This window comes from Salmo salar, chromosome 09, assembly GCF_965601325.2.
Source record: "Salmo salar chromosome 09, fSalSal1, whole genome shotgun sequence".
NCBI lineage: Eukaryota > Metazoa > Chordata > Actinopteri > Salmoniformes > Salmonidae > Salmo > Salmo salar.
In genome coordinates, this window is record NC_138299.1 from 14892500 (window position 1) to 14904939 (window position 12440).

A 12440-nucleotide genomic window follows, 5' to 3' on the forward strand; every position below is an offset into this window, starting at 1 on the left:
ACAGTAGAATAGCCTTCCTTTTGCATACTCAAGAGCCACTACATTCTGAGAAGAAAAGATAATGCGCTGGGAGTGCTCAAATTGGTGTACAAGGCGGTCTTTGAAAAGGGGAGTCTGTGGACCTAGTCACTATGTCCTATTTTATCATTTTCTAGAAGCTTTCATTTGTATAAGCTGTATCTGTATTTATAAGTGTATAGGGTACTGAATGAGTCAGTGAAGCGAGTATGTTTTGGTCAACTGTGTCCCCATGCAGACACTCTGCCTTATGGAGCCCACTGTTCCTTTGAGCCTGGGTCCTGTGGCTGGTCAACGTCCAGTGAGCTGTCCTCTTGGAGGAGGGTCAGTGGGGAGGAACTAGAACACAGTAAAGACATGCTGGGGACAGCTCTGCAAAACACCCAAGGTAAATGGTGCAAAACACACCAGGTCACTCAAAGGGTACCAGTCCTAAAATTGCTGGCTAACACTTTATTTGAAGGGGGTATACATGGCGCCGTTATCAGGCTAGACATAAATAGAGGTTGGTTATTGCATTGTGCTGTATAAAGTACCAATTTTACTCTAGACTGGTCCTCATCCTGTAAATTGGGTATTGTTTTTTACTCAGTCACTAAACACTGGTGGACACACAGTGTACTGAAAATTCAGTTCACTGTTCAATCTTGCAACCCTTTTGTCATATGTGAAATACAGTATAAGCACCTTGTATAGGCATCAGTATAAGCACCTTTTGCACCCAATAGGCAATTGACCAGGAGTTGTAAATGGAGGTATGATGGTATCCTACAGCTCTAGGGTTAGATGTGTCCTCTGAGAATTGGTTTTCAAGTGCTGCTGAGTCTTGTCCATCAGGTCCTTGAGCTAAGAGAGGGGAAATATGAGAAGACTGTATAGGAAAAGATGATCCTTCAGGTTTCTTTCCATGTTTCTCATATTACACAGAGACTGGAAATCCATGTTGTTTTTTTGGACTCCAATGGAATTTCTATTCAGATTCAAGTTTTCAAAACATTGGGAATCTAATGGCTTATCCTGGGGAACCCAAGGGGGGCACATTTTGTTTTTTGCCCGTAGCACTACAGATGATTCAAATAACCGACTCATCATTAAACTTTGATTATTTAAACCAGCTGTCTAGTGTTAGGGCAAAAACCAAAACGTGCACCCCTTGGGGTATCCCAGAACCGAGTTCGGCAAACACTGGCTTAGTCAGAGGAATTTCTTATGAACTTGAAACTCAACTCTGGACCTCTGAGCCAGTTCCACTGCTTTTCCCCTCTGTTCAGGGAAAGATTAGACCTGGCACACCAGGTGGGTGCAATTAATTATTAGGAAGAATAGAAACCCAGCAGGCTCCAGACCTCGTTGTCACGTTGGTATAAAGGATTCTGGAGACAGACCCAAGGAATGCGTAATAGTTTTTTTTATTATACTGAAATTACAGCGTTCCGTGTAAAGGCACAGGGACGAAGACCAAACAAACACTATACAAAACACAGGTTTGAAACCCAAACAAAAGAGTAAATAACACAAGCACACAGTGATTAACACACGGGACAAGACCCGTAATCATCTGTGCAATCCACAATGCCACGAAAGCCAAAACACACAGCCCAGGTACTCACACGAACCAACGGACATTGTAACAATAATCGACAGGACACTGGTAAACCAAGGGCACACTTATACAATTACTAATCACTGGGAATAGGGGACAGGTGTGCGTAATGAAAGTACCGGAGGGATCCGTGACACTCGTAGGGTAAGAGTTGAATTCTCCTTCCAGCAGGCTCCAGACCTCATAGGGTAAGAGTTAAATACTCCTGCCAGCTGGCTCCAGACCTCGTAGGGTAAGTGTTGAATACTCCTGCCAGCAGGCTCCAGACCTCGTAGGGTAAGAGTTAAATACTCCTGGCAGCAGGCTCCAGACCTAGTAGGGTAAGAGTTAAATACTCCTGCCAGCAGGCTCCAGACCTAGTAGGGTAAGATTTGAATACTCCTGCCAGCAGGCTCCAGACCTCGTAGGGTAAGAGTTGAATACTCCTGCCAGCAGGCTCCAGACCTCGTAGGGTAAGAGTTAAATACTCCTGCCAGCTGGCTCCAGACCTCGTAGGGTAAGTGTTGAATACTCCTGCCAGCAGGCTCCAGACCTCGTAGGGTAAGAGTTAAATACTCCTGCCAGCAGGCTCCAGACCTCGTAGGGTAAGAGTTAAATACTCCTGCCAGCTGGCTCCAGACCTCGTAGGGTAAGTGTTGAATACTCCTGCCAGCAGGCTCCAGACCTCGTAGGGTAAGAGTTAAATACTCCTGCCAGCAGGCTCCAGACCTCGTAGGGTAAGAGTTAAATACTCCTGCCAGCAGGCTCCAGACCTCGTAGGGTAAGTGTTGAATACTCCTGCCCTATGGGGTTATCACTGAATATATTTGAATAAGATCCTTTGGAAAGTTTGTAGATGATTTATAATCAGTTATAATACTTGACTACTTTATATTTAGCCCAGCATGATGTGGTGTGAGGTAAAACGTGCCATGTTTCTGCAGAATTGATTTCCTGTCACTGACTTCTGCATTTCAGTTTATAGCTCCAATTGGTTTCATTCCAAATTAACAAGCACTGCACCAAGGCAATATATAGTGTTTTGCAGATGAGGACTGACAAGCTGTTCTCTTCAGAGCTCTATCAGTCATGCCCTTTTGAGTGGTGCAAAATTATTTCAGTGTTCACTCCCCTCAGTGTTGCGGTTATTGTCTCCCCCCCCCAGGGCACTTCCTGTTCCTGGCGGTGAGAGGGAACAGTTCCAGTATTAAAGCGTCTGTCCGAAGTTCCTCCTTCCCCCGACCGGTCTCTACCATAGCCTGTCAGGTGAGAAAATTAGACATATCTTTCCACCAATGGCTTCCTTGCAATCTCCCCTACTAACTACATGTTCACTGATGACTCACGGATGAGTTCTAGACATCCTCATTAAGGAAGTTTTAGAAACACCCTCAAAGATGCCAGAATCTCACAACCGTAGCCAAGTCTTACATTTTTTGTAATTAGTCAGGTGGTCACAGGTGGTTAAGCCATCGTCAAGTCTTCAAGTAGTATGTCATGAAATTCACCGTAACGTCTGTTCTCAATGTCTCTGTCTGCAGTTGCATTTCTCCCTGTATCTCTATGGGGAGTTTAATGGCACCGTGCTGCTGTCGCTAGAGGATAACAGTACTGTTGCGTCCCCGTTGGTGTGGGAGAGGTCTGGACAGTGGAAAGACAACTGGCAGGACATCACTCTGCAGCTACCTGCCCTCCTCAATGGGTACAGTGCCATCATTTACTGCTAAATTACTGACAAGAGGTGTCAAACATACAGCACATAAAAGCTCAAAGTTCGTTTCTTGAGTGATTGTAGTTCATGAATAAATGATGACTGTGTTAGTTAGTACAAAATATATGTTTGTAGTGTACTGTATAAGAAATGCATAGACTGATGTGTGAAAGAATTTAAGGTACTTTTTGGTACTTAATTAAACTAATATGAAAATAATGCCATTCTGTGTTTCCCTCCATTCATGGTGATGTGTGTTCACCCAGGTTCCACCTCAAGGTGAAGGCTCTGTGGGGACCAGGCTCCAATGCTGACATCGCCCTAGATGACATCGCCCTGGGGGCAGCATGCTTTGACACAGGTAGCCCTCCATGTAACACAATCTGTACACAACACAAAGGCAGCTCTCATTATAGATACTGTAGCATACTTTGTGGCTAGAGTACAGTGGGCAACCATTTGGAGGGCTCCTAGCACGTCATTGAATAATCTCTCAAACAAACAGTGATAGAGTAAAACTCCCTAAATGTCTTCAGATTACATACTGATTGAGAGGGGCCTCTTTCATAAAGATATGGCTAATAAGGTTCCTTAACCCCAATATAGCCCCGTACTAATCTATATTGAATTGCCCATACAAACGCATTGAAAAACAGATTCACTACATGGAACAACAGTCCCAAAAAATGAAGTTTGCTCTGAAGTGTCTGAGAGATATATCTAAGAGATATAAGTAACATCCGGAAACATTTGTGTGTGTAAAAATATATATATATATATTTTTACATTCAACCCATATTTCTGGCACTAAACAGTCTCCACATACACTGAGTAAACCAAACATTGTGGACACCTTCCTAGTATTGAGTTGCACCCCCCCCCTTTTGCCCTCAGAACAGCCTCAATTCATCGGGGCATGGACTCTACAAGGTGTCGAAAACATTCCACAGGGATGCTGGCCCATGTTGACTCCAATGCTTCCCACCGTTGTGTCAAGTTGGTTGGATGTCCTTTGGGTGGTGGACCATTCTTGATACACACAGGAAACGGTTGAGCGTGAAAAACCCAGCAGCGTTGCGGTTCTTGACACAAATCGGTGCGCCTGGAACCTACTACCATACCCCGTTCAAAGGCACTTACTGTAAATCTTGTGTCTTGCCCATTCACCCTCTGAATGGCACACATACACAATCCATGACTCAATTGTCTCAAGGCTTAAAAATCCTTCTTTAACCTCTCTCCTCCCCTTCATCTAAACTGATTGATGTGGATTTAACAAGTGACATCAATAAGGGATCATAGCTTTCACCTGGATTCACCTGGTCAGTCTAAGTCATGGAAAGAGTAGGTTTTCCTAATGTTTTCTAACACTTTTGTACATTTGTTTTTTCTACTGGTACCGGGGGACCTTCAGACGAGCAAACGACATGTACGTGTTCGTGAGAGTCGCACCTTTCCAAATCGTTCGTAGGGTAAATTGTTCAGACGCAACAGATGATTTTGTGAGAAGACCGATTTTCGGGATGTCTCATGGTCTGACAAACACCTCTCCAGCTCTGTCACCTTTCATCGCAGATGTGGAAGTGCGACATCGGCGGATGCGGTGGATTGAGACGCATCCAATGCAAAAAAACAACAACAGATATCTCAAGCTTAAACTGCCACATTTTGATGGGGATTTTTTATTATGCTAATTAGATTTACACAAGGGGCGCGGACATCGACTCTAGAGGGTTAAAGGTCAACTGGATGATGGCTATAAGCTCATGTTGCCAATATCACTGACATGTGGCATTCACCTGCGGGATGCCATGAAGTTTGTACAGGAGCACCTGAATACAGTCCAAAGCATATGTGTCTAGTTCTAGGAATGACATTCAGTGGAGAACAACGCCATATTAGAACTACTGATGCATTCCCATGAAGTTGCAAATGAGACCGTTTATCAAATAAAATAAAATAACATTTTATTGGTCACACACACATGTTTAGCACATGTTTAGCAGTGTAGCGAAATGTTTGTGTTTCTAACTCCAACAGTGCAGTAATACTAACAATTCACAACAATACACACAATACACACAAACCTAAAAGTAAAATAATGGAATTAAGGAATATACTATATAATGAGCAATGTCGGAGTGGCATAGTCTAAAATACAGTAGAATAGAATCCAGTACACACATACGAATTGAGTAAAGCAAAAATATGTAAACATTATTAAAGTGACTAGTGCTCCATTATTAAAGTGGCCAGTGATTTCAAAGTCTATGTATATAGGGCAGCAGCCTCTAAAGTGCAGGGTTACGTAACCGGGTGGAAGCCACCTGGTGATGACTATATAACAGTCTGATGGCCTTGAGATAGAAGCTGTTTTTCAGTCTCTTGGTCCCAGCTTTGATGCACCTGTACTGACCTCTCCTTCTGGATGACAGTGGGGTGAACAGGCAGTGGCTTGGGTGGTTGTTGTCCTTGATGATCTTTTTGGCCTTCCTGTGACATCAGGTGCTGTAGATGTCCTGTAGGGCAGGTAGTTTGCCCCCGGTGATGCGTTGGGCAGACCGCACCACCCTCTGGAGAGCCCTGTGGCTGATAGAGCATTTCTTATGACTGGAAACAATAGAGCTGTTGAAGAACAGTCAAAGACAGAGAGGAGTCTTAACCGAAAGAATGATGCACACAGATGCGATGGCTAACCACTGTTTCCAACGCAGCTGGAGAGCTCCCCAGGAGGCCCAATGATACACACACTGCCTGATTGCTTCTGAAAGAGGGAAACCGACGTAGAATGCGTCTCCACGGGATTCGAAATCTGCAATCCGACAATAAAATTGTACGCCAACAGTGGGTTCCAGTGTCAAGTTATTGTCACGCTCGAGGACACATCTTCTTCGCTCCATCGATTCTTCTCTACCATGAAACTCTTTGGTCCGAAGCCTGCCAACATTAGTTTAATTTGATAGGAATTGACAATGCGGTTAGGTAAATGTTGGGAGGGAGGCGGGAGTGCTTGCAGAGTCTGGTGCAAGGCAAATGGTACTGGTGGCTGCGGGTTGTCGACGCCAGACAGGCACCAGTTGGGCGTGCTATGATCGGCACGCAGATTTATCGGCCCTATTACGTTTTACTGTAGCACATCTCCAGACCCTCCAGAATTCCACAGCTAATTACAGCTCCTAAGTCATAACCTCCCTTATCTTGTCTCCTGCTAAGACTTTCACAATATCCTCCCTCACAATTATTACTTATTTCCTGAAGCCCCTTTGTCTTTCTTCACTTTCTCCATAAGTCTGTCTGTCTTTCTTATTCTATCTCCTCAATCCTGCAGCCTTTTTATATACTCAACTGGACTGTATCCTGCCCTCACAAAAACACGTCTATGCTCTAAATCCTATCTCTGTCTCCGTCTTTGAAGAAACCATTATTAATAGATGTCGTTTGAAAGAGAATGCTTTTCTGGTCCGTCTGTAGACTGTAGAGATGAATGTGTCTGTCTCCCACCTCTCAGATCTCAACTCCCTGCTGCTCGGACACAGATTCTTCCATGAAATGGACTCCATCAGTGAACTGGATTTCTTCAGCCCCCTCCCAGAGCCCTCTGCCTCAGGTACACTACCAGCTGTTCTAATGGAATATCTTTAGCCTTTCTATGACCAATGGCCTTTGCAATTCGATTTTCGTAGAGCCTTTCCCCTCAATTTTGCATAATACACCAGGTGCATCCATTAAAGTAATTTCCTTTGATTTCCTCAGCAGCTGCTCCACTATATGTATGTCTCTCTCCTTTCCATGCAACACAGGGAGTTTGTTTGTTGACTGACATGTGACTCATGTGTCTGTCTCCTCTCCTCAGAGGTGTCCCTGATGACCTGGTGGTTCACATCCTGTGGGGCCAGTGGCCCCCGAGGTCCCACCCAGGCCCAGTGTGACAGCGCATACCGCAACACCAATGTCAGTGTCACCGTGGGCAAGGAGGGCCCGTTCAAAGGAGTGCAGACCTGGAGGGTACCAGCCACCAACAGATACATGTGGGTGGAAATTTTGCTATGTTATTCTAATCTTGTAGAAATATGAAAGCCACAGAGAGAGAACAACTGTTTTTGCAGTCGGAACACTAGACTAAACCCTAGGGTAAAGATTCTTGAAACAAGCCCCCTGACCAATGATTGTATCTGCACATCAGTATTGACAGCTGGCAGGAAGCAGCCTGACCTGAGACATCAGTCAACTGAATGAATACAGGTTAAATACTACCATCACCTTCATGTCACGTATCCGCTAGACCTATAGAATATAGGCAAGTCTCTGGAGTGTCAAGATTGATTTCCACATCATCCAGGTTAGGAGATGGGGGGGTCTTACATGGGATCAGACTGTGTGTGTGTGTGTGTGTGTGTGTGTGTGTGTGTGTGTGTGTGTGTGTGTGTGTGTGTGTGTGTGTGTGTGTGTGTGTGTGTAAAAGACTGAGGCAGAGTGAGAAGCGTGACTCACCGGCTGGAGGCATAGATTAGTCTGTCTGTGCTCACTGCTCACTCTCTCTTCCTAATCTGGCCCCTGCCAAGCCAAGACTTTGAACTCATTTATTGTAGTTTCTGGTCTAGTCATGGGGCATTACAATGAGCTCCATAACACTAGATGTTAAAAGGGGTAAAGAAAGACAAGAAGTGGGTATCAGGGAGCTTCTCTGCTCCTCTTTGTTAGCATTGGTATGTTGTTGTCGGGGGGGGGCTCAGCTGAGCTCTGATTACAGTAAAACTACAGAATATTTACCCTGATTTCATCTGATGATACAAGCTGATGAGACAAGTCAGTCAGACAAAGCCTTGGTATTGCCAGTGTTACAGTCTGATTTGAAGTGCTGCAAAACTTCTGATGCACTATAGAGACCAAACCAACATGGCTTTTTTGCCTCTTTCTGCAATGCTCACTTGTAATTAATTGAGTAGCCACTGTTATAAGGTCACCCAAGCACCAAACATGGCCTTCAGTGGTCTCATCACATGTTTACTGTGCCTTCCTCAGGATCTCAGCCTATGGAGCTGCAGGTGGCAAAGGAGCAAAGAACCACAACAAGCGTTCCCACGGGGTCTTCATCTCAGCCATCTTCCCTTTGGAGAAGGGAGACATCCTGTATATACTGGTGGGACATCAAGGGGAGGATGCCTGTCCAGGGGTGAGTGTTAGAGTGGAGAGTTAGGCCACCTCAGGTGACAGATTGGATGGATAACCTGCTGTTCAAAGTGTTTCGTTTTCTTTCAACGTTTGATTACTTCCTGGTACCTCGGGTGCCATCCAGACAGTATTTTCCTCCTGATGGTAGGAAAATATAATTTCAGACTAGCAGCCACTCTCTCTCTCTCTGATCTGACCACATCCATTTCTTCTCTGTAGAGAAATCCTCTGACACAGAAGATCTGCCTGGGGGAATCCTCAGTGATAGAAGATGAGTTCACTGGGGATGATTGGGCAGGTGGTGGAGGAGGCGGCGGAGGAGCCACCTATATCTACACCGTAAGAGTCCCTAAAAGGAGTCCCTAATCTCAACATAACTTGATTCAACTCTTTTCCACCTTTACCTCATTTACACAAAATGAAAGCCATGCTGGTGTCCATCGGAAGCAGATGTACTGTAGCTGCTAGATATGAACCGGTTTATAAGCTTCAAAAAAGTTCTGAAGGAATTCTAAAAGATCATTTATTATGGTCTTTTTCTACAGATGTATTTACAAGCAGTAGAGGTCAGAGGTTATGTTAACTGGTTTGTATCACAAGAGCCCTTTAACCTAGAAGTTGTATGTCTTTGTAACGCTCGACTGGCCCCTAAGTTGCATGATGGACTATGACAGAGGGTAGAGGGGTGCTCTAAAAGCTTTTACTGTGTTTGACTGTGACCCCTGCCAGATGGAGGGTGGAGTACTGGTGCCTCTACTCATAGCAGCTGGTGGTGGAGGTAAAGCCTACCTGGAGGACCCAGAGAGCAGCTTGGACCAGATCCCTCTGGAGCAGTATGAGAATGACACAATGGCCACCAGCTCCAGCGGCAAGACTGGGGCAGCAGGTTGGTAGGGTTGCCTTTACCTCACCCCCTCCATGTGGCCCTTCGCCCTGATTCTCTTCACAGAGCTAACGATCTGCTCCCTGAAAACATAAGGCTTTCATTCCTCTGACTGCTAAAGCTCCTACTTGAGTGTCTTCAGGAGACAGGACAAGAGTGTGTCAGAGAAAGGGCAGGAGTGCATGTGTTTGTATCAAGAAGCTGGTCCTGTGTCTGGACTGGTTATCCTTTGGGTCTGCTCATAATCTTGGTTACAGCCTTTTGACTTATGCAACTGTTGAAAAGGGAGAAACAGCATACTGTATATGGCAGTACCATGTCAGTGTTCTTGGAAAAGCTTCATGGAACATTCCCATTAAATCACCTTTGACCAGCAGGGTCTTATGGAGCAATTATCGACACATCTTATGCAAACATTTATGGAAGAAGTGTTTAGAGAGCGTGATGGCTAAATGAGGGGTGTGTGTGCGTGCCTGCGTGTGTGTGTGTGTTGCAGGGGGAGGTGGAGGTTGGAAGGACTCCTCCAGCCACTTGTGGGCAGGGAAGTCTCTCCTGGAGGGGGCCGAGGGGGGTTCCTCCTGCCCCCAAGCCTTATCCAAACTGTCCTGGGCCACCTTCGGGGGGTTTGGAGGGGGAGGGGGAGCCTGCACTGCTGGAGGAGGAGGAGGTGGATACAGAGGTAAGCTCACACACACACATAATAATAATACTAATATTTACTGCTTTCCTATGTGTTGTACTGTTATACTGTTATTGTAGGATGAATCTGACAAGATATTTATGCTGGAGAATTTCCATTGGTCCCAAGGAAAGGGGCAGGCTGACAACATTCAGATGCTTTTCTGTCTTTATCTAGTATGATTTACTAGCTGTGGATTGGTGACAAAACTCACAGGCCGTTCTGAATGTACTGATATGAGACAGTTTAAACCATACTGAGATCATGAAAGGCCCTGCTTCTTGTTCTGTCTCGGGAAGAAAGTTGTACTTCATTGATTGATAAGATTGGGTGTTCCATTTGGCTCCTCTGCAAACATAATTGAGAGGAGATGGGTCGTTCCATGAAAAGAGTGCCTTTGATATTTTAAGTAGATGTTGTGCACCAATATTGCATTTTAAGAGAATTCAATAAATCAGATTTTTTTTTTAGGTATAAAGACTTGTTTCACTCCTTACGGAAAAACCACATGATTTCACATGTGAGATGTCCATGTTTGGCCTGTGTGAAATCATGTAAAACTATGTGTTTTTGGAACACTTCACGTTTTTTTTTTTTCACATGAAGTTTCACTTGGATTTTCACGTGATCACATAACCTTTATATTTTTTTTAACCCAGCGTGATCTGGGTTCCACATGTTTATTCAATGAAACTCTCAAAAAACAATAAAAAATAAACAAACACGTGAAGCTATGGAGTGCTCACACGCAACTACACATAAACAAGATCCCACAAAACACAGTGGGGAAATGGCTGCCTAAATATGATCCCCAATCAGAGACAACGCTAAACAGCTGCCTCTGATTGGGGACCATACCAGGCCAACAAAGAAATACACACTAGATTACCCACCCTAGTCACACCACGACCTAACCAAAATAGAGAATAAAAAGGCTCTCTATGGTCAGGGCGTGACAGTACCCCCCCTCCCAAAGGTGCGGACTCCGGCCGCAAAACCTGACTCAATAGGGGAGGGTCCGGGTGGGCATCTATTTTCGGTGGCAACTCTGGTGCGGGACTTTGCCCCCGCCCAGACCACGGGTCCAGCCATGGAGCCGGGTAGAACGCCGTGCCCGGACTGGGCCTCGACGCCGAGGAAGGCTCCAGCCATGGAGCTAAGTTGGCCACCGTGCCTAGACTGGACATCGGCACAGAGGAAGGCTCCTGCCATGGAGCGGGACTGGACGCCGTGCCTGGACTGAGCACCGGCGCAGAGGGAGGTTCCTGCCATGGAGAGGGACTGGGCTCCGTGCCTGGACTGGGCACCGGCGCAGAGGAGGGCTCCGGCCTTGGAGCTGGACTGGACACCATGCCTGGACTGGGCACCGGCGCAAAGGAGGGCTCCGGCTTGTGGACCGTCGTAGGAGGTTCCGGACTGTGGACCGTCGTAGGAGGTTCCGGACTGTGGACCGTCGTAGGAGGTTCCGGACTGTGGACCGTCGTAGGAGGTTCTGGACTGTGGACCGTCGTAGGAGGTTCCGGACTGTGGACCATCGTAGGAGGTTCTGGACTGTGGACCGTCGCCAGAGGTTCCGGACTGGGGACCGTCGCCGGAAGCTCTGGACTGGGGACCATCGCCGCAAGCCCTGGATTGGGGACCGTTGCCGGAAGCCCTGGACTGGGGACCGTCGCCGGAAGCCTGGTGCGTGGAGCCGGCACAGGTGGCACCGGACTGGTGACACGCACTTTAGGGCGAGTGCGAGGAGCAGGCACAGGACGTACCGGACTGGGAAGGCACACTGGAGGCATAGTGCGTGGGGCCGGTACAGGTGGCACCGGACTGGTGACATGCACTTCAGGGCGAGTGCGAGGAGCTGGCACAGGACGTACTGGGCTGTGGAGGCGCACTGGAGACCTGGTGCGTATTGCCGGCACAGGTTGTACCGGAACGATGACACACCTCGCACGGCGAGTGCAAGGAGCTGGCACAGGACATACTGGGCTGTGAAGGCGTACTGGAGACTTGGTGCGTAGAGCCGGCACAAATTGTACCAGAACGATGACACACTTCGCACGGCGAGTGCGGGAAGCTGGCACAGGACGCACCGGACTGGGGACACACACTTCAGGGCGAGTGTGAGGAGGGGACACAGGATGTATCGGACTGGGGAGGCGCACTGGAGGCCTGATGCGTGGGACCAGCACAAGTTGCACCGGACTGGTGACACGCTCCTCCAAACGCCTGCGTTGCCGCATACTCCTAGCCAACTCCATTCTCCAGTATCCCTCCTCGATGTGTTCCATCGACTCCCAGGCGGGCTCTGGTACTCTCCTTGGGTCAACCGACCACCTCTCTATCTCCTCCCAGGTTGTCACTGGCTCACTCCCTGGCTCTGCCAACCACCCTGTGTGCC

The 12440-nt window shown here is 47.0% G+C and overlaps 1 protein-coding gene across 2 annotated transcripts in view; it reads left to right on the plus strand.

Moving 5' to 3' along the window:
- Positions 1-12440, plus strand: part of ltk (leukocyte receptor tyrosine kinase) — a 72250-nt gene that overhangs the window by 38782 nt on the left and 21028 nt on the right. For both annotated transcript variants that reach the window (XM_014210289.3, XM_014210290.3), the window contains exons 7-16: positions 257-406; positions 2766-2866; positions 3142-3302; positions 3578-3672; positions 6820-6918; positions 7165-7339; positions 8334-8484; positions 8703-8822; positions 9213-9369; positions 9863-10045. In XM_014210289.3, the coding sequence (XP_014065764.2) occupies positions 257-406; positions 2766-2866; positions 3142-3302; positions 3578-3672; positions 6820-6918; positions 7165-7339; positions 8334-8484; positions 8703-8822; positions 9213-9369; positions 9863-10045 (1392 nt within the window). The remainder of the gene's footprint in view (positions 1-256; positions 407-2765; positions 2867-3141; positions 3303-3577; positions 3673-6819; positions 6919-7164; positions 7340-8333; positions 8485-8702; positions 8823-9212; positions 9370-9862; positions 10046-12440) is intronic.